Raw genomic sequence first — 21,005 nt, 5'->3', positions numbered from 1 at the left:
AGTCCTTTCCCCCCCACCTGCTGAGACGTTCTCTCTCCACTGAACCGTCGGTACCTCCGTCGAAAGGCGGCGGCCGCGCCAGCTGTGCTCCGGGCTCTCGTCTTCTCTTCCGTTGGCCCAGGCACCTTCCGTGAGCTTTCGGTCAGGAAGTCCTACTAACTCTGAAGTTCAGAGTGGCAGCCGTGCTCGTGTGCGCGTCTGATGGCTTTTACCGGACGACAGGCTGTGGGTTTTGGCTTTTTGAGCTCAGCGTGTTTCTCCACGTTCCTGCGGGTGCGCTCGAGCCTCACTCTGGGGCATGCCTGGGACACAGTGCGGTCTCTCCGGCTCTGTCCTGGGCTCACTGAGGCAGAGCTAGGGCAGCCCTTGACCTGGAGTCAGGTTTTCCCGCTAGTCAGGCACGGCTCGCGCGTGTAACTGTAACTGAGGTGCCTGTAACTGAGGCGGCTCTGGTCCGGACGCTGAGAGCCGCGCTTTGCGTTCGTGCCTGCGGAGCTCCGGCTGTTGTCCTCAGGGCAGGTTCTCCTGGCCTGGGCAGTGTCTGACCCTTGCTGCTGCTCCTGCCCGAGGGCCCTGCCTTCCTGCCGCTCACCTCTGTTCGGTGAGCCCCCCGCTGCCCCGCTCCCCTGGGCCGAGGCTCTGCTTCTCCTGCAGGTGGCGGGCCAGATCTGCCCTCGCTGCCCGCTCCCTGGGCCGGCCCGCTGCTCAGGAGTCTGCAGGCTGCGTCCCGAGGGCTCGAGAGTTAGATCTCCGGCTTCGGGTCAGTCGGCAGCGGCCACCCTGCTCCTGGGCGCCCCTGTGGGGAGCCCAGGCAGGCGAAAGGCAGGTGCCGGCCCAGCCCGGCCGTCGGCCCTGTCGGGTCCCGTTCCAGGCGCTTCCGGAAGCCCCCTCTCTGTTCCTCCATTAAGCGCAGGTTGTGCCCTGTCGCGCGTGCCTGGAGGTCGGGGCACCTTCCCGCCTGAGCTCCAGCCCCGGTGACCGCTCCCGCTCCCTGCCCCTGCCCCGCGCGCCTCCTGAGCCCTGGGAGCGCCCGGGCCGCGTGCTCAGGGCCCCTGTGTTTGCCCCCACAGAGCTGCGGTGCAGCCCCGGGCAGTTTGCCTGCCGCAGCGGCACCATCCAGTGCATCCCCCTGGCCTGGCGGTGCGACGGCCTGGCGACCTGTGAGGACGGGAGCGACGAGGCCGCCTGCCCCGGTGAGTGCGCGCGGGAGGCGGGGGAGCTTCAGTGAATCCTCGGGAGGGCCGGAGGCTTCTGAGGTTGGACTGCAGGCCTCCTGGAGGGAGGCTATTTCATTGTCCTGCTGAAAGCCTGCTAGAATTACAGCTAAAGACGTAAAGCCACAGGGACCAAGAAGACGGGGAAAGACGACCCGGGGCTTGGTCGTGCCAGCGGTGTCTTCGGAAGACAAAAAGCAGATGGCGTTCCGGACAGCCTGCCCCCCAGGGGCCGGGAGGGCGCTGCAGCCCCCGTGCCCAGAGCCCCTCCCAGCGGCTGCTGGTGTCGTTGAGCCCCGGGGTGCACTCCTGCGGCACTGGGAAGGCGGCACTGGGAAGGCGGCACTGGGAAGGCGGCACTGGGAAGGCGGCACTGGGAAGGCGGCACTGGGAAGGCGGCACTGGGAAGGCGGCACTGGGAAGGCGGCACTGGGAAGGCGTGAGGGATGTGGGGGCGGGGCTTGGGCGGGGGGCGGGGCTTGGGCGGGGGCGGGGCCGGCCTGCAGGGGGCGGTGGTCCCGGCGGCGCCTCCCTCCCCGGAGGGCGCTTGGCGGCTGGAGGTGGCGCGTGTTTTGTGGGCTCCCTCCAGCCTTGTCAGCTGGTGGAAAGCACAGGCTCCAGTTGCAAACCCCTTTTGCTGGAAATAGCTGCCTGGTCCTTGTTCTGAGTGAGCAACCTTTGATGCAAACGGGGCTGTAAACAGTGTGTTGGGGTTTTAATGGAGGAGAAGTTACCGCCTTATTAAGAGGCATTAGGGAAGACTTGACTAAAGGGCGTTCTTGGCAAGGAAGGCTCGGCGCCGTGAAGCTGCCCGTCGGCCCATCGGTCTGTAGGCTCAGTGCATCGCTGGAAGGTTTTTGGGGGAAATGGGACGAGTCAGCTGAGACATCTGGAAGGATCAGGTCCCGAGGCGGGGACTTGGAGAGGAGTCCGAGCACGCGGCTCCCTTCACGGCTGGCGCAGGGAAGCCAGACTGGCTGTGAGACGGAAGAGCTGCCTGAAGCGGGGTCCCAGAGGCTCAGCACGGGCAGGAGGCGCCCTCGACCCCGCGCTGCAGCTGGGGCGCTGGGCTCCCGGATGCCCCTGAACAGAGATCAGCCCCAGGCTCCTTGGAGACAAGCTCCTGGAAGGCGGGGGGAGTGGGGGTGCGTGCTCTTAGACTTCGGTGCAGGGAAGGGCCATTTTCAAGTCACAAAGAGGCCGACTCGGAAATGGGAGCAGGGCGTCCCGGTGGCCCGGGGGAGGAGAAGCTGCCTGCGACGCCGGAGACCCGGGTGCGGTCCCTCCGCTGGGAAGATCCGTCGCGCCTCAGAGCAGCTTAGCGCCTGCGCCACGACTGCGGAGCCTGGGTTCCACCACGAGAGAGGCCACCCCAGGGAGACACCCGTGCCCCGCAGCCAGAGGGAAGGCCAGGCGGCCACACAGGCCCAGCACAGCCAAAGATAGGTGCTATGGAGATGACCGGGTTTACCAGGTTAAAGTTAACTCTCCCTTTTATCAAAAAGTGCGGATAAACGGTGTGAGCAGGCAAGCCTCCAAGGGAGATGGTGTAACCCGGAGAGGATTGTGGGTTAGCAAACATAAAGAAGGCCTGCGAAGGGCCAAGAGCCAGTCAGGCGAGCCACAGAGCGAGCGCACCGGTGGTGCGGGGCGGGCAGAGAGGCGCTCTGCCCGCGGTGGTCCGGCGACAGCGAGCCCCCTTGCGGCCGCTCGCAAGTCCGGGCGCTGCTGAGAGGAGGCGCCAGTGCCGCCGCGGCAGACAGCTTCCAGAGCTGCCTCGGGCTTCCCCAGAGGCAGGGAAGGTGTCTGGTATTCCCATCTCGTCAGGAGTTTTCCAGTTTCTTATGATCCACGCAGTCAAAGGCTTTAGTGTAGTCAATGAAGCAGAAGTCGATGGCTTTGAAATTCCTTTGCTTTTCCTGTGACCCAGTGGATGTTGGCAGGTTGATCTCTGGTTCTCTTTCCTTTCCTGCACCCAGTTGATACCTCTGGAAGTTCTCGGTTCACTTACTGCTGAAGCCTGGCTTGGAGAGTTTTGAGCATAAGCTTGCTAGCATGTGCAGTGAGTGCAATTGTGCGGTAGTTTGAGCATTCTTTGGCGTTGCCCTCTTTGGGATTGGAATGAACACTGACCTTTTCCAGCCCTGTGGCCACTGCTGAGTTCTCCGAATTTGCTGGCATACTGAGTGCAGCACTTTGACAGCATCTTTTAAAATGTGAAGCCGCTCCACTGGAATGCCAGCACCGCCGCTAGTTTGTCCGTGGTGCTGCTTCCGAAGGCCCCCGTGCCCTCACACTCCCGGACGTGCAGCCCTAGGAGAGTGAGCGCGCCATCGTGGGCATCCGGGTCGTGACCATCCCCTTTGCGCAGTTCTGTGTATCCTCGCCCCCGCTTCTAACCCTCTTCTCCTTCAGTTAGATGCTCACTCTTTCTGTCCTTCATTGTGCCTGGCCTTGCGTGGAATGTGCCCTTCACAGCTGCAGTTTTCTTGAAGAGATCTCCAGTCTTCCCCGTGCTCTTCTTTTCCTCCGCTTCTTGGCAGTGTTCACTGAAGAAGGCTCTCTTATCGCTCCCATCTATTCCCTGGAACTCTGCATTCAGCTCAGTGTGTCTTTTCCTCTCCTTTGCCTTTCGCTTCTCTTGTTTGCTCAGCTGCTTGTAACACCTCCTCAGACAGCCACCTTGCCTTCCTGCGTTTCTTTTTCTTGGGGCTGACTTTGGCCATTGGCTCCCGTACAGTGTTCCAAACTTTCGTCCAGGGTTCTTCAGGCACCATCAGATCTGATGCTTGTCACCTCCACTGTGTCATCATAAGGGATTTGATTCGGTCATACCTGAATGACCTAGTGGTTTTCCCTACTTTTCTTCAGTTTAAGACTGAACTTTGCAGTAAGGAGTTCATGACCTGAGCCACAGTCAGCTCCCGGTCTTGTTTTTGCTGACTGTGTAGAGCTTCTCCATCTTTGGCTGCAAAGAAAAGAACTGGCCTGATTTTGGTATCGATCATCCGGTGATGTCTGTGTACAGTCACCTCTTGTGTCGTTGGAAAAGAGCGTTCTTGCTGTGACCCGCGTGGTCTCTTGGCAAAATTCTGTTAGCATTTGCCCTGCTTCATTTTGTACTCCAAGGCCAAACTTGCCTGTCACTCCAGGTATCTCTGGACTTCCTGCTTTCGTATTCCAGACCCGTGTGATGAGAAGCACACCTTTTTTGGTGTTAATTCTAGAAGGTCTTGTAGGTCTTCGCAGAACCCGCAGTGGTTGGAGCATAGACTTGGATCACTGTGATGCTGAGTGGTTCAGGATGTGCCACGTTTTATGTAGCCAGGCTCTTACGTGTGCGCCTTTAGTTCAGTTCAGCTCAGCCCAGTCGCTCAGGCGTGTCCGACTCTTTGCGACCCCATGAATCGCAGCCCGCCAGGCCTCCCTGTCCATCACCATCTCCCGGAGTTCACTCAGACTCACGTCCATCGAGTCGGTGATGCCATCCAGCCATCTCATCCTCGGTCGTCCCCTTCTCCTCCTGCCCCCAATCCCTCCCAGCATCAGAGTCTTTTCCAATGAGCCAACTCTTCGCATGACATGGCCAAAGTACTGGAGCTTCAGCTTTAGCATCATTCCTTCCAAAGAAATCCCAGGGCTGATCTCCTTCAGAATGGACTGGTTGGACCTCCTTTCAGTCCAAGGGACTCTCAAGAGTCTTCTCCAACACCACAGTTCAAGAGCATCAATTCTTTGGCGCTCAGCCTTCTTCACAGTCCAACTCTCACATCCATACATGACCACAGGAAAAACCATAGCCTTGACTAGACAGACCTTGTGGGCAAAGTAATGTCTCTGCTTTTGAATATGCTGTCTAGGTTGGTCGTAACTTTTCTTCCAAGGAGTAAGCGTCTTTTAATTTCATGGCTGCAATCACCATCTGCAGTGATTTTGGAGCCCAAAAAATAAAGTCTGACACTGTTTCCACTGTTTCCCCATCTATTTGCCATGAAGTGATGGGAGCGGATGCCGTGATCTTCGTTTTCTGAATGTTGAGCTTTTTGCACTCTCCTCTTTCACTTTCATCAAGAGGCTTTTAGCTCCTCTTCACTTTCTGCCTTAAGGGTGGTGTCATCTTCGTATCTGAGGTTCTTGCTGTCTCTCCCGGCAATCCTGAGTCCAGCTTGTGCTCCCTCCAGCCCGGCGTTTCTCGTGATGCGCTCTGTGTTGGCCTCATTAGTTTGCTGTTATAGCCAATGTCACAGTGAGTAGCCCTGTGCATCTGTGGGGTTGGGGGGAGACTGTTCTATTTGGGGGGTTGGAGAGGCATCATTAATGTGAATTCTTACGTGTCCGGTAAGCGAAGCTTGAGGCTGACAGGTGCTAACGGGACTGGGTCCTGGAACGGCAAGGGCGGCCGGGCCCCCGGTCGCCTTCCCTGAGCCGCGGCCTGTCCTGCCCTCCGGTCGTCAGGCCTCTGTCGTCCTCTCTGCTGCTGTTTGTCTCTGTGGCTGTGCCTTCTTTAACGTCTTGCTGCCGGCCCTCTCGCCTTCTGAGGTGGACCACACGCTGTCTGTGGAGCGTTCCTCTCTCAATAGCACTTTGTGTCTGGAAGCCGAGCTTCTTGGAGTCCTGCGCGCGGGGGGATCTCAGCTACAGGACTGTGGCTCTATGTCCTGCCTGGGTTCCACATCTCAGGAGCTCCCTGCTGTCAACAGTTGCTGGGTGGGACGCACCCGATTCAGGAGTCACCTCATAATGTCAGCAGGAGCTTCACCTTCACTCCGTCGGGTTGCTTTTTAACTAGTTTGGCTGGTAAACTGTCTTTGCGGTTCTGTCTCTTAACCTTCACAAGACTCACTGCAGAGAAGACGAGCCCGTATCGTCAGGGAAGGGGCTGCCAGGCTCCTCACAGCTGCAGCCTGGCAGCAGCCCCGGGACGGGCAGGACAGACGCGTCTTCCAGCTACGGGCTCGCTGAACACTAAGTGGCAGGGCCTGCAGGGAGGCTCCGTCGCTGTGCGGAGTGAATGCTTGCACGTGGCTGGTCCTTCGCCATTCGGGTGGCAGCCCTAAAGGCCGCGCCTTGCTACAAACCGAAAGGAGGTCTGTCCAGAAAAAGAGCCAGCTCTGACCAGTTCTAAGCAGACCAGACAGGGGTTATAGGTCCGCAGTTCTCCCGCGTGCTTGCGGCTCCGCCCCTTCCGTCCTCCCGCAGTGCTCCCGCGTGCTCGCGGCTCTGCCCTCCTCCTCCTCCTCCCCGCAGTGCTCCCGTGTGCTCACGGCTCCGCCCCTTCCGTCCTCCTGCAGTGCTCCCGCGTGCTTGCGGCTCCGCCCCTCCTCCTCCTCCCCTCGGTGCTCCCGCGCCGTCACAGGAGTAGCAAGCCTGGAGCTTGCCGCGCATCTGCAGTTTTTCTCTCTGCCGCACACGTTGTCCACGTCACGCGTGTGTCCCCACGGGAGCGAGACAGAGGTGGCGGCCCTGGGCCCCCCCAGATCGTGAGACCCCCGAGCACAGTGCCTGTTCCCAGCTGAGGGTGGAGAGCGTCAGTTGCAGAAAGCCCGCAGTAACCGTGTATCTGCGGGCTCTCTAGCTTTGGAAAGCCTGCGCCGGCTAACCGAGGCGTTGGATTTTGGGCCCCAGTTCTCGGCCTGTTTGGTGTGAGGCAGGAAAGCAGCAGGGGAGCCCGCAGCCCGGGGCGCCGCCTTCAGAGCCCACACAGGCGCGTCTGGACGCAAAGTGGACTCACATTTTGTCCTTTATCCGCAAGGCTTCTCCACTTCCGACCAGCCGAGCGCCCCGGGCCCTGCAAGCTCCCCTGCTGCCCCGGGCGGGCTGTCTTGAGAGGAGCACTGCCCCTTCAGAGGGCTGGGCTCGGGCTGGACTCCAGGCTTGGAGCAGCCCCGGCCCCACTGCAGGAGCGAGGCCCCCACTCAGGGCTCAGGGCCCCCGGCTCCCGGGACCCTCGGCCATGTGTGCTGGGTGGGGGGCGCTGGGCGGGGAGCCAGGAGGGGACACTCGGGCGCGCGGATGTGCAGAGGATTGGTGTGGACGCTCCCCGCGCTGAGCCACCTGCCCCGCCCCCCCACAGGCTGCCTCCTGGCCACCTGGCGCCCAGCGCCCCCGGCAGGGCTGGGCCTCCCGCTCCCCTGTGCCCCAGATCCCTGTCTCTGAGCAGTCTGGCCAGTCCTGACCAGGCGCCCAGGACTCTGCGTGGTGGGATCCAGGGGAAGCACGGTCTTGCTCGCTGGAGTGGCCAGCAGGGAGTGTCCAGTGCAGGCGCGTGGGCGAGCCTCCTCACACCCGAGCCGGCCCCCAGGCATGCCCACACTGTGCCCTGCGCACCCCTGAGCCCTGCAGGGACCTGCCAGCCACCCTGGGCCCAGGCTCTGCAGCCTAGCCCTGCCTCAGAGCAGCTGGTCACAGCCCCTCCCCCCCAGGAGGAGAGCAGCGCCCCGTCTTCCCCGGGTGGGAAGAGGACGCTGGAGCCTCTCTCAGGCCTGGGGGCACTGTTGATGGGTGGCAGTGCTCTCTCTGTTTCTGACACGGGCTGTGGGAACTCTGAAAGCACTGCCCAGCCGTTGCTGTGGGCAGCACAGAGCTCTGGGGTCTCAGGGTGCAGACACAGCCTCTCCACCAGCCAGGAGCTGTGGGGAGCCCAACAGAGAACCTCCCACAGGAGTGGGGCCAGCAGAAGTGACCTTCCCGCGCCTAAAATGATCAAAGCTGTCGTGGGCTTAAGCTCACACCGCAAACCGTGAGCTCGTGCTGGACATGGTCCCGATTGATTCGAGGAAGGGTCTGTATAGAAAAGAGCCTTTGGGAGGGCAGTCGCCTCTGGAATAGTGACAGCTGGTCTGTTCTCTTCCCAAACTTCTGTGCTTCTCAGATATTCTGTATTGGACGTGTGTTACTCTACAGTGAGAAAAAGTAAAAGGGACTGAATAAAGACAGCATCGGGGAAAGCCCTGGTGGTCCAGTGGTCAGGGTTCCTGTGCTTTGCACCGCGAACTCCGCCACTGCTTGGAGAATTAGGGTCTTGATGCCACAATCAGGAGGGTTTACGGCACCTCCCACCGCCCACTGGGCTCACCCTAGCACAAGCCCAGAGTGTGTGTGGGGGGGGATGTCTCTGCAGACCAAGGTGGGTGCCTGGTGTGTGTGTGTGTCTGTGGGTGTCGGGGGGGGGCCGCTCTGCGGGCCGTGCAGCCGTGTCCTCTGCTGGGCCCACGGGTGGGGCACAGCGCCCCAGGGATGCGGCCTCGACGGTCTTGCTGGTGCCCTGGGTGAGTCTCATTCCCCTGGGCCTCCTCACTCAGGCCTGCGAGGCACCCTTGGATCAGACACAGAGCTGGCATCTGCCTCCCCCTGCGCCTCGTGCTCACACTTGGGCCGTGCTGCAGGCCTGCTGCGCGGGAGGGCTGCGTGGGTGCCCAGGCCCTGGCCTTGAGGGTGAGGGAGGGGCGGGCAGGCAGAGAGGGATCCCGCCTGGGCTCTGCAGGGAACCCCTGGACCAGAGCTGTGGGGGCTCCGCAGGAGGGCTAACTGCACTGGGCCCGCAGGGGCCTGTTAGGAAGCACAGCGCGGAGGCCCCGTTGCGCGGAGAGTGAAGACTTCCTGGGTGCACTCAGTGAGACGCACATGTGACCCGTGAGGCGTGAACTGCATGTGTGAAGGGTTCTGAGGAAGCCTGAATAGACGGAGTCTCCAGCGGCTCCTCCGGCCCGCCCGCCCGCGGCCCTCTGCCTGCCGGCGGCTCCCTGCGGCACCTTGCCCTCCGACGTGTCTGCAGACACTGCTCTCTGCTTTCAGAAGTGAGCGGGCAGGCCCGTCCCTACCATGGGAAGGAGGCTGCGGACCCGAGGCCGGGCCGGGCGCGTGGCGGCGACCCCTCGCACCCACACGCAATGAGCGTGGCACAGCCCGTGCGCTTCAGCAGTAAGTTGCAGGCCTGCCCTGGCGATGACCTGGGGCCCACCCCACAGGTCCCCCCCGAAACACCCCTTCAGGCCTCCTCCAGTGGCTGGGGCGGCAGGGTGACCTGCCCAGGGCCTCCCTGCCGGGCGGGGAAGCTGAGGTGAGCACCAGGCCCCGGAGCTTTTCCCACAAGGTGCTCGCCACCTGGGGCCCGGGGGACTGCCCTTGGTCCATGGAGGAGGCTGCCCTGCCTCTGCCTAAAACGTAATTAGTAGCAAGCTACTTCGTGAGCTCCCTGCAGCGTGCGCCTGTTAGAAGAGACGCCTGGGCAGAAGGGCCCGGACGGGCGCGGGCCTGGGCGGGGTGTTCCTGCCGCCCGCCCGGGGGCCACCGTGCTGTCCACCGCTTGGCCCAGGGGGCACAGCACCCCATCCTGACCGCCCCGGCCTCAGTGTCCCCCCCATCCTCAGTGTCCCCCCTATCCTCAGCATCCCCCCCATCCTCAGCGTCCCCCCCATCCTCAGTGTCCACCCTATCCTCAGCATCCCCCCCATCCTCAGTGTCGGCCCCCATCCTCAGTGTCGCCCCCTATCCTGAGCATCCCCCCCCCGGCCTCAGCGTCCCCCCCAGCCTTAGCGTGCCCCCCATTCTCAGTGTCCCGCCCAGCTTCAGCGTCCCCCCAGCCTGAGCATCCCCCCCATCCTCAGTGTCCCCCCCAGCCTCAGCATCCCCCCCATTCTCAGTGTCCACCCCCATCCGCAGCGTTCCCCCCATCTGCAGCATCCCCCCCATCCTCAGCATCGCCCCCTATCCTAAGCGTCCCCCCCCAGTCTCAGCATCCCCCCCATTCTCAGTGTCCCGCCCAGCCTCAGCGTCCCCCCATCCTCAGCATCCCCCACATCCTCAGTGTTCCCCCCATCCTCAGTGTCCCATCCCATCCTCAGCGTCCCCGCCATCCTCAGTGTCCACCCCCATTCTCAGCGTCCCCCCCATCCTCAGCGTCCCCCACCCCAGCCTCAGAGTACCCCCCCAGCCTCAGAGTACCCCCCCAGCCTGAGTACCCCCCCAGCCTCAGCATCCCCCCCGTCCTCAGTGTCCCCCCCAGCCTCAGCATTCCCCAGTATCTCCCCCCAGCCTCAGCGTCCCACCCCCACCTCAGCGTCCCACCCCCCGCCTCAGCGTCCCCCACACCATCCTCAGAGTCCCTCCCCAAGCCTCAGAGCATCCCCCCCAGCCTCAGCGTCCCCCTCCCTGGCCTCAGCATCCTGCCCCCCGGCCTCAGAGCCCCCCCCGCCCGACCTCGGAGTCCCCCCCACCCTGAGCTCGGAGTCCCCCCGCCACCAGGCTCCCGCGCAGGTGCTGGTGTAGGGAGGCCTTGCGGGTGCTGACTGGGGCCGCCCCGCCCTGCATGCTTCCTAGGGAAGTGCCCCGCGGGCTGGCACCACTACGAGGGGACAGCCAGCTGCTACCGCGCCTACCTGAGCGGGCAGAGCTACTGGGACGCCGCACAGACCTGCCAGCGCCTGAACGGCTCCCTGGCCACCTTCTCCACCGACCAGGAGCTGCGCTTCGTGCTGGCCCAGGAGTGGGAGCAGCCAGAACGGACCTTCACCTGGCAGGACCAGCACAAGTGAGCTGCTGCGCCCGGGCGCCAGGGCGTGCGAGCGCGTGGAGGGCGGCGGGTGGGGGCCCGGGCGCCAGGGCGTGGGAGCGTATGGAGGGCGGAGGGCGGAGGGCGGCGGGTGGGGGCCCGGGCGCCAGGGCGTGGGAGCGTATGGAGGGGATCGGGTGGGGGCCCAGCGGGCGGTGGCTCTCGGAGGGCAGGGGCAGTGCCTGCTGTGGTGCCTTGGGCTAGCCCTTCCCGCTCTTACGCTCGGGGATTCTGATGCAGCTGCCCGGGGTCTGGGCCTGAGTCAGGATGGGCCTCTCTGTGTGGGGGGCTCCGTGGGCCTGGCTTGCAGGACGTGCTGGTGGACCGGGTCCTTCTGAGAGCCTGGGTTGGGCCAGGCCTGTGCCTGGTGCCTGCCATGGGCCTTCTCATCCCTTCCCGGAACACCACGGGGAACCAGGGCTGCCTAGGGCGCGTGCTGGCTCTGAGCCTGGCTCTGGGCCCACCCAGCGCTCAGGGCTTTGTTCTGTGGCAGCTGGGAGCTGAGGACCCACCCACACTGCCGGGCTGGGCCCTGGGGCACCCTCCCACGGGGTGTGGACTGCAGGGTGGCCAGAGCCCGCGAGGGCAGGGGCTGGCACAGTGACTGGCGGGGGCGCTGCAGGGGTCTGCCCGGTGACGTTAGAAGCCCCTAGCTCGCGGTGGTGCTGAGTGCTTGCACAAGGGGGAGGGTGGGCCGTGCTCTCAGGTGGGCACACGCACGTGGGGCTGCAGGGGCTGCGGGCACCCCCAGGGCCGGGCAGGGCCCACACCCACAGGCCCTAGGGTGGTTTCGCTTAGACGTGGGTCTGTCTGCTGAGATCCACTGATAAGAGCGGTCTCAGCCGGAGTCACCCAAGACGAAAACGGCCGGTGAATCTGTATAGAATTCTATCTTAATGCGTTTCATTAAAACTAGGGACGAAGCCTTGGAAAGGCCGTTCGTGCTTTTGAGGCTCCCATTGTGAAGGCCAGCGTAAGTGCTCACAGCGCCTCCTGCGCGCTCCCTTCTTGCAGGCTGTGGGTCGGCTACCAGTACGTCGTCACCGGCCGCAACCGCTCCTTAGAAGGACACTGGGAGGTGGCGTCCAAAGGTGAGGCGCGCTGGGCTTGCTGCCCAAGCTCTCCTGGCAGGTGCCCGGGGTTTGGGCGCGCAGCTGACAGCGGAGCCCGCGGGGCCCCACCCCTTCCAGCTGCCGGGCCAGCCCCTCGCCCGCAGAGTGCCGGCCGCGTCCCCCGGGGAGGAAGGGGCGTCCTCCCCCGTCCCGCGGGCGCTGCCGACCCCCGAAGCGTGCCCCTGCCCCCGGGCCCCCCGGGCACGTGCAGAGCTGCGCGCAGAGGAACGGAGGCGGCAGTCCCCGTGACGCCGGCCGGCCGTCCGTCCGCCCCGCAGGCTCCTCGGAGGTGCTGCTGCCCCCGGACCCCATCTTGGCGGCAGCCACGGCGGAGGGCGACGGCGTGTTCTGCGCGCAGCTGCAGTGCTTCCACTTCCCCACGCTGCGCCACCACGACCTGCACAGCTGGCGCGCCGAGAGCTGCCAGGACAAGTCGTCCTTCCTGTGCAAGAGGAGTGAGCGGGCCCCCCCCCCCCCAGGGCCCGACCCCACGGGGGCCTCTTAGTGCCCCAGACCCCCGGGGCCGCAGGGACCCCCGGGGCCGCAGGGACCCCTCGCCACTCCCGACTGGGCGGGGGCCTCTGCCCTGGGGGTGCCTGGGGCCTGGGCGGTAGTGTCCCCCGTGACCCCTCGCTCCTTCCCAGAGTAGACGGAGGCTCTGCCCGGCTGTGCGGTGAGGAGACAGTGGCGGCCAGAGGCCTCGCCACGCCTCGTGTGTCCGGAGCCCTTCGCCTGCTCCCGGCGGCCCCGGCCTGTGGTCCAGGGCTCTCCCAGGCGGCTGACGCGCAGGTCCGCTGTCACAGGTCAGACGTGTGTGGACATCAAGGACAACGTGGTGGACGAAGGCTTCTACTTCACGCCCAAAGGGGACGACCCGTGCCTGAGCTGCACCTGCCACGGCGGGGAGCCCGAGATGTGCGTGGCCGCGCTGTGCGAGCGGCCGCAGGGCTGCCAGCAGTACCGCAAGGACCCCGCCGAGTGCTGCAAGTTCGTGTGCCTGGACCCAGGTGAGGCCTGCGCCCGGGCGGGGCCGGGGCCAGCTCCCCTGCCCCCAGGCCAGCGGCCACCCCAGCCCCCACTGGGCGCTTCTGTGTCTGCACGGGGTGCTGAGGGGAACTTGAGCAAAAGATGAGGCGCTGTCCACAGTCCTGAGTAGACCTCCCCACTCGGTGGTGCCCCCTGGGTGGGCGCCAGGCGGGGTGGTGTGTGGTGACCTGTCCTGCCGCCGCCGGTGCTCACACTGTGGTGACAGTCTCATGGAGTAGGCACACCCTCTGCTACGATCGTAAGGCGCTGATGAGAGAGAGGCGTGAGTGTACCATGTTCATGGATCAGAAGACTCGGTCAGTAGGAGGGGATTCTCCCACAAATTACCTATGGATTCTGTGCAGTCTCTGGAGAAGGTAATGGCACCCCACTCCAGTCCTCTTGCCTGGAAAATCCCATGGACGGAGGAGCCTGGTGGGCTGCAGCCCATGGGGTCGCGAGGAGCCGGACACGACTGAGCGACTTCCCTTTCACTTTCTGTGCCGTCTCAGCCAGAGTTCCAGCAGAGTGCTCGTAGGTGCTGACAAGCTGATTCTAAAGTTCATGTGGAAAGGCAGAGGAGATAGAACAACCAAACCGGTTTCAGAAAAGAAGAAAGTTGGCGGGTTCATGGCACCTGATGTGACACTTACCGCGAAGTCATAGTATCTGAACAGTGATTTCAGCGACTGACACGCAGACCAGTGGAAGAGAAGGGTCGAAACAGTCCCCACGCACGCAGCCAGCTGACAGGCGATTCAGTGAAGGCAGGCTGGACCTGGAACAGGCGTGCTGGAACAACTGGAGATCCCGGAGCCATCAAGTGAGCCTTCTACTGCACCCGTGCTGGGTGTGGAATCAACGCCGAGATGCTCACACACCCGTCTAAACCTTCGTAAGGCTTGCAGAAGAAAGCACACACTCTTCATTTTCAATTTTTAAAAATCTTACCAAGGCTTAGTTGGCGTGCAATGCTTTCAGTCTCAGGCGTAGGGCAGAGTGAGTCAGCTGTACACACTGCCCTTTTTTAAGGTTCTTTCCCCTGTAGCTTCTTAGGGCGTACAGAGTTTCTGTGCTGCCCAGTAGGTTCTCGTTGATATGATGATAACATATCATGCTGTCTGTACGTCAGTCCCAGCCTCGCAGTTGATGCCTCCCCAGCGTACTTTCAAAATTAAGTCTTTTAAAAGAAAAAAGAAAAAGCTCTGTGACCTTGGGATACACAGCATTTTTAGATCAAAAGAAACATTAATAGATCACACTTCATCAAATCAGAAACTTCTGCTTGTGGAAGACCCTTGAGGAAATGAAGAGATAAAGCACCAATAGAGAAACAGATGAGACCCCGAAGCTCTTGTGTGCAGCGTATGGAAGGACTCTCAGCGGAGCAACATGCAAACAGGCCACCCTGGGGAGGAACAGGCTGCCGCCCCCCGCTGAGCTTCTGGGCCCGGAGGGGAGGGGCCCGTCCGAGAGCCGCCTCAGAGGCCGGGCCTGATGGCCGCTGCCTGTGCCCAGACAACAGCGGGCAGCCCCGCCGGGCAGGGCCCAAGCCCCCAACAGGGCGGGGGAGGCCTCTGTCCCCGAGGACGCTGCTCTCTGCGTGTGCCTGCTGGTGCCTCCTGCTGCCAAGCGCTGGGGACAGCCATCGGGGACCTTGACCGTGTCCTGGGGTCCACCTCGGGCCGAGTAGGAATTCATCGTTGCAGAGAGAGCACCCCATGCTGGGACCTCTGAGCTGACCACAGGCCGCCAGGCGGGGTCTGAAGGGGCTGTGCCCTTTTGCGCGCTGCTCGCCGGCCTCTCGACAGGACGCCCAGCTGTGGAGGAGCCTGCCTGTGTGAGGAGCCCGCGTGTGTGAGGAGCCCGCGTGTGTGAGGAGCCCGCGTGTGTGAGGAGCCCGTGTGAGCCTGGCCGTGCAGTGTGTCCTCACGCTGCAGTTGGGTGCCTGCCCGTGCGTCAGAGGCAGGGGGTCGAGAGGGGGCCCAGAGCCTCCACACTCGGGCCACCCCTGCCCTGAAGCCCTCTGGTCTCCACGCTGGGTCCAGGGGCAGGGCAATGCTGTGACACGATGCCCGTGACCCCTGCATGGGTGGGAGCCTGGGGCTGCCGGCCCTGCCCTCTGCCCCCGCCACGCCCAGCAGGCCTGCTGTGTGTCAGGCAAGGTGGCCAGGCCCTGGGCCGGTGCCGCCAGGGTGCTGAGCCACGTCCCCAGCACGCTCACCAGAGGTGTCACCAGACGCTGCCACGGTGCCCTGGAGTGCAGAGGTGCTGGCCTGGCCCGTAGCAGAGCAGCAGCAGCTGCCTCCCAGAGGGGGGCACTTCAGGACTCCCAGCTGGCGGGGCGGGTCGGCGCCCACCAGAGCCTCTGCCCCCAGGCCTCCGGTGCAGGTGCAGGGCCAGTCCAGCCCCGGGAGCTGCTGGGGGCCCGGGGCCTCCCCTGCAGAGCAGGCCCCGCCGGACTTGCTGGGGTCAGGCCGTGACCTGGGGGAGGACGTCCTTTCTGGCTGGCCACCTCCCTCCTGCCAGACCCCAGGTGCGCAGTGGAGGCCCCGGCTCCCCTCCCCAGAGGGGGCCAGCAGGAGAGTGGGCACCGGGAAGTCAGGAGTCAGAAGAGCCACTGGCGGGCGAGGGGTGGTGGGGGCTGAGATCCCGGACTCTCAGGTCCAGGGGGCACGCCCAGACCCTCTGATCAGCCGCAGGCTCCGGGTGAGCCGGGCCTCTGTGTGAGGACTGGTGCAGGGCGGGCAGAGCTCTGCGGCCAGGCCTAGGCTTGGACGCTGACACGGCCCGGCTGACCTCAGCTCCCACCCGGGGACGCTCGCCTGCTGGGCGCTGCAGCCAGCACGGTCCTGCTCAGCCCAGTGAGATGGGCGTTGGGGGGGGGGGCGGCGCGGGGCCCCTGAGCCCTGCCCTCCCGCCCGCAGATGGCGGCAGCCTGCTGGACTCCATGGCCAGCGGGATGCGCCTCGTCGTCAGCTGCGTGTCGTCCTTCCTCGTCCTCTCGCTGCTGCTCTTCATGGTCCACCGGCTGCGCCAGAGGCGCCGAGAGCGCATCGAGTCCCTGATTGGGGCGAACCGTGAGTGTCCCACCCGCCCAGCGCCCGCCGGCCGTGGCCCCCATTGGAGGAGGGAATCGGGGCTGCCCGCCCCCGCCCTTGGCGTCCGTGTGGTGGGAGGGGGGCCGACCTCCAGGCCGTGAAGACCCGGGTGGGTGCGGCTGGCTGGGGGCCACTTGGGGGCGTGGCTCACCCTAGGCGCACGTGGTTGCGCGTCCGCCCTCCCGCCGAGTAGCTTCCGCGATCCTGCCTCGCCGGGTGAGCGGCCGGCTGCGGATCCAGGACGCCGGGCCGGAGGCGTGAAGGGCCCACCTCATGTGGGCAGCGAGGCTCTTTGCGACGCTCCTGGGGGCGGAGCTGCAGGGTGGGCTTCAGGCCGGGGCCGTCGGCGCGGGGTCAGGGTTCTGGGTCGGCAGGCGGTCGCCGGGGTGCGCGGCTCCTCCCCTGTGGGGGTCCAGCCCGAGTGACGGCCCCGCGCCCCTCTCCCCGCCCAGTGCACCACTTCAACCTCGGCCGCAGGATCCCCGGCTTTGATTACGGCCCCGACGGCTTTGGCACGGGCCTCACGCCCCTGCACCTTTCCGACGACGGGGAAGGTGGGACTTTCCACTTCCACGATCCCCCTCCGCCCTACACCGCATACAAGTACCCCGACATCGACCAGCCCGATGACCCGCCGCCACCCTACGAGGCCTCCATCAACCCGGACAGCGTGTTTTACGACCCCGCAGGTGATCCTCGGGGCATGGGAGCCGCAGCGTGGGCCCCATTCTTGCCTTTAAGGTGGCCCCGCTGCAGGGGTGGGCGGGCTCACCCTGCCCCTGCCTCCCTCCCGGGACCCCTCAGCCGGGCCCTGCGGGGAGCACATATGGCGAGCTGAGGCCACGCCCCGCGGCGGGCCTTCCTGTCCAGTGGGAAGGGAGCCTATGAGTGAGTCTGTTCCTTCTGACGCTGTGAAAGCCAGCCGTCGGGGTGGAGCGGAGGGACACCGGATGGCCGTCCACAGCCTGGCCCGACCCTGGCCGGGGCGCGCGCAGGAGTCCCCAGCGAGTCCCCGTTTGTGCGCTCACACACACGCACAGACACGACGGAGCAGGCGGCTTTGCAAGGCCCGCGCTCTGCAGCGTTCCCTCGGGTGCGGCCCCCATAGGCAGGAAACACTTGGGCCTGACTTGTGCCCTGGGGAGAGGTTGTCGCCGCCTGCCGGCAGGGGCCAGGGACAGAGAAGAGGGAGGGGTGCTCCTGGGGCAGCGGGTCCCTGACGCCTCTGGGTGGAGCAGCGGGAGTGCATGCGCGGGGACGCAGCCTGGGTCCCTGGGCCCCGTCCAGCGCGCGTGTGGGAGTCGGGGCTGCCGCGCCCCCCTCAGGCAGGCTGTTCTGGGGACCCCCGCGTGGGCTGTCGCCCTCACCTGTCCCTGTGGTCCAGCCCGGGCCTCGTGCGTGTGCCTGAGGGCCCCTTTTGTTCTGCTGTCAAAGCCTCCCAGCCGCGCACACCCACCGGGCTTTGCTCACAGCGGACCCCGCTTGCCCACGAAGCCACCGCACGGCGCAGCTGCGGGGAGGAGCCCTTTGGAGCCTCTCCGCCCCGCTGACCCCTGTCTCCTCCCGCAGATGATGACGCCTTTGAGCCGGCGGAAGCCCCCCCTCCCACCGCTGGAGACGGCAGCGGGGAGGGCACGGTGCCCCAGCGCCCGGAGCGCACCCTTGGGGCTCCTCTGGCCGACCTGGAAGACTCGGCCGACAGCAGCAGCGCCCTCCTGGCGCCGCCTGAGCCCGGCCTGGGTGGGGCCGCCCCCACCCCAGAGGCGCTGCCAGGGTGCAGCCGGCACAGCCGAGGTTCCCTCAACACCGTGGTGTAGAGGACAGCCTGCCGCCCCGACCAGCCGGGCACTTGTCCACCCTAAGAAAGACACTGGTGTCCGTGGGCAGCGTGAGGACCTGAGGCAGACTGGACCTGGGCCGGGCACACGTGTGGTCCCCAGGGAGCACCGCCACCACCACACGCACCCCCTCGCCCCCGGGGCTCCGGGGGGGCTCAGACACGAGCAGCTTCTGGTTCCTGTGTCTTTTTAAACGGCGGACGGCGGGTAGAGTTCACAGAGGAGGCGCGCGGGCTGCTGTGCGGCTCTGCTGGGCTTGACTTGCCCCAGCCTGCGCACACCTTATCTGAGGACGGGGAACAACCTGGGCGGGTGCCTCGGAGGCTGCTCTGGGGCCGCCCCCAGCTGCCTGCCCCGAGGCTCCCCCAGCGCCTGCATGGCGCCCCCGCAGCCCTGGAGCCAGGCCGAGGCCTCTAGCCTGCCTGGGTGTCCCGCCCTGGGCCTCGGCGCCGCTGGAACCTGGGTGCCCCCGCTCCTTCTGACCCGGCCCCACCCCACCTTGTTTGTGCCATAAAGGGTCGTGCCCCTGGGCGGGGGGGTGAAGCTCACATCCTGGGCTGTCCACCTGAAAGCCAGATGTCTGCCCAGCGCCACCACCCTCAGAACCCAGTGGCTGCATGCCATGCCCAGCAGCAGGGTGCTGGGTGCCCTGCCCCGGGAGCCTTGACTGAGGGCCCCTGTGGCCTGCTTCTGGGCAGGGGTCTTGCCTCCTGGCGCAGCCCTTTAGCATTTCCGAGGTTTGGAGATCGAGTGGGCTCTGTGCGGTTTTCAGCACGCCCGTGTCTCTTCTACGTTGAGCGTCTGGGTTTTTCCTTTTCTGTGTCCATGTGTTTGCAGGCGGTGGCCAGCCGCGGGGACTCGCCTGGGCCCCTCGCAGCCTCGGCGGGCCAGCAGCAGGGAGGGGGTGAGGAGAGGGTGGTGCCAGGCCAGGCCGGCAGCAGGGAGGGGGTGAGGAGAGGGTGGTGCCGGGCCCGCACAGTGTCCCTTGGAGACCGTTCTCTTTGCCCCGGGTGGCATGAGATGCCCGTGTTGCCCACAGAGCATAGCTCGGCCCACAGGAGCCAGGGCTGGAGGCTGCGCCGCGCAGGGGGCGGTGTGCCCTGCAGGCCTGCACCCCTGCAGAGGGCCCGACCTGCTGAAGAGGGAGCAGAAGGGGCATCCTGCCGCCGCTGTGTGCTGGGCACAGCGGTCACTACAGGCCCAGCTGGTGCGGGTGAGGGTCGTGAGCACTCTTGCTTTGAGGTGGGTGCCCCAAGGGGCCTGGTCCAGGCCTCAGACCCGTGCGCACAGGACACGTGGGGACCGAAGGGTGCCGGGCCAGTCAGGCGGGTGAGGCTGCCTTGGGGCAGCCGCGGGGGCCACGGTCAGACAAGTCCTGGCCGGCCCTGCTTGAGGATCCTGTGCGCCAGGGGGCTCCCAGCTGCCTGTCCCTGGTGAGTGTCCATACCCCGCCCTCTCGAGGCCCGTCCCCGTTTCGTCTCACTGAGGGTTCCTAGTTTGGGTTTTTTTTTTGGTTGGGTTGCCACTAATTCTTTTCTTAAGATGCTGTGAGAACCATTTCATCCAAATGCCAAATAAACCTGTGTTCTGGAAGAAGTGTGGGCTGTCCTTGGTGCGACTCCAGCTGGGGTGGGAGGCCCCAGCCGCCTCCGGAAGCCGGGACAGCTGCGGGGCTCAGAAACCCTGGCCCTTGTTTTCTGACTCTGTTGTTTAATGACTCGCCAGTGGCTGGTGTGGGGACCAGCGGGCGCCCAGCAGATGGCCTCAGGCAGCCCTCCTGCCGTCCTAACCCAGCCTCCCGGCAGCGCGCGGGGTCGGGAGAGGCCCTGGGTGGGGGGGCCCTAGGGGTTGGGGAGGCGGCCTGAACGCCGGCGAGCGGACGGCGTCCCCATTAGCACCGCGGACAGCAACGGGGGTCGAGCCGCCGGCCGAGCCTCCGGAGCGACAGGCTCGGACCACGGCCCGGGATCCGCTGGGTGCCGAGGCCTCCGGAGCTGCCGCGGAAGCCGGGGCCCGAGCCCAAAGGGGTGGGGGCGCAGCGGCCTCCCACACCCTTCGGTCCGGCGGCCGTGGTCTTGGGACGTGCTTTCCAGCCAGCCCCCCGACAGTCAACGGCGCTGCGACCCGAGGTGCCCTCCCCTTCGAGCGCCCTCCGCGCTGGCGGCCTTCTGTCGCTCCTGGCCCCAGCCTCCGTTTCCCGGTCTGTAAGGGGCGTGACAATAGCACCCCCACCCGGGACTAACGGGGAGGGGGCGGCCATAAAAGCGAGTCGTTCGGGTGGAGACCGGCCGGCGGTGGTTGCGGGCAGCCGGCCCCGCCCAGCTGTCTCCGCGGCTGGAGGAGCCGCCCCTGCGGTCCCCTCCCGGCCTGGAGCCGCGAGGCCTCAGCCACGCCCCTGGCCCACCCTCCCGATGAACGCTCCGCCCTTGCCCTCCGCCTGCGTCCTCTGCTGCTCACCGCCGCACCGCGTGGGCCAGCCCTGGCGCTCGCCTTCCTCGCGGTGCTGCTGGCGGTGTGCGCTCTGACTCTGCACCTGTTCGTCTCTGATCCTCACCTCGCGGGATGCTCTCTCTTCTCCACGTGACGCCCTGCCCCTGGCGAGGGGCGTCGTTTGAGAAGGAAGGTGGAGTCGGGGAAGAGGAGGCCCAAGACGTGGCTCCCACCCTGAGACGGCGCTGGGACGGTGCTCAGGCCGGGATGGCCCGCGTCAGTCCGCGGGTGCCTGGCGCTACGACTCCCGGGCCCTAACGTGTGCTGAGAACACCAAGCTGCTTGTAGCGGGTGGACTTGGAGCCCGCGGGGTGGCCAGCCCAAGTGGGAGCAGTGGTGGAGGCCCCTGGGACGGGAGACCCTCCCCGCCCCCTTCCCGGGGAGCACCTGCCGGAAGGGCCGCCCTGAGAGTGCTGCGTGCGCTCTGCCCAGGCCAGGTTGGCGGGAAGGGCAGTGGTGACCTGTCCGGTGGGGCCTGGTGTGTGTGTGGGGGGCCACCTTCCTCTGTGCCCTCACGTCTCCTGAGTCCCCCTAGAGACCCAAACCTGTTCCTCCTGGCCCCACCCATTGGAAGGAGATGGCCCCAGCCCGTGGGGCCCAGCCCAATCCCCATCAGTATTGACCATCACCAGGTCCAGCTGGACCCCCTCTCGGGCTCTTCATCTTCCAAGGCT

General features: G+C 65.4%; 1 protein-coding gene across 7 annotated transcripts in view; it reads left to right on the top strand.

Annotated features, from left to right (window-relative positions):
* Positions 1 to 19,437, top strand: part of DGCR2 (DiGeorge syndrome critical region gene 2) — a 29,254-nt gene extending 9,817 nt beyond the window's left edge. For 3 of the 7 annotated variants that reach the window (XM_060400891.1, XM_060400890.1, XM_027956911.3), the window contains 9 exons: positions 1,071 to 1,193; positions 9,009 to 9,134; positions 10,533 to 10,743; positions 11,779 to 11,855; positions 12,155 to 12,331; positions 12,680 to 12,883; positions 15,830 to 15,982; positions 16,456 to 16,692; positions 17,573 to 19,437. In XM_060400891.1, the coding sequence (XP_060256874.1) occupies positions 9,104 to 9,134; positions 10,533 to 10,743; positions 11,779 to 11,855; positions 12,155 to 12,331; positions 12,680 to 12,883; positions 15,830 to 15,982; positions 16,456 to 16,692; positions 17,573 to 17,820 (1,338 nt within the window). In that variant the 5' untranslated portion in view covers positions 1,071 to 1,193; positions 9,009 to 9,103 and the 3' untranslated portion in view covers positions 17,821 to 19,437. Of the gene's footprint in view, positions 1 to 1,070; positions 1,194 to 9,008; positions 9,136 to 10,524; positions 10,744 to 11,778; positions 11,856 to 12,154; positions 12,332 to 12,679; positions 12,884 to 15,829; positions 15,983 to 16,455; positions 16,693 to 17,572 lie in introns of all 7 variants that reach the window. The other 4 variants (XM_060400887.1, XM_042234882.2, XM_060400888.1 and 1 more) reach the window with 4 other exon arrangements.
* Positions 19,438 to 21,005: the final 1,568 nt, after the last annotated feature.

This window comes from Ovis aries, chromosome 17 (assembly GCF_016772045.2).
Source record: "Ovis aries strain OAR_USU_Benz2616 breed Rambouillet chromosome 17, ARS-UI_Ramb_v3.0, whole genome shotgun sequence".
NCBI lineage: Eukaryota > Metazoa > Chordata > Mammalia > Artiodactyla > Bovidae > Ovis > Ovis aries.
This window is presented reverse-complemented; position numbering and strand designations above follow the sequence as displayed.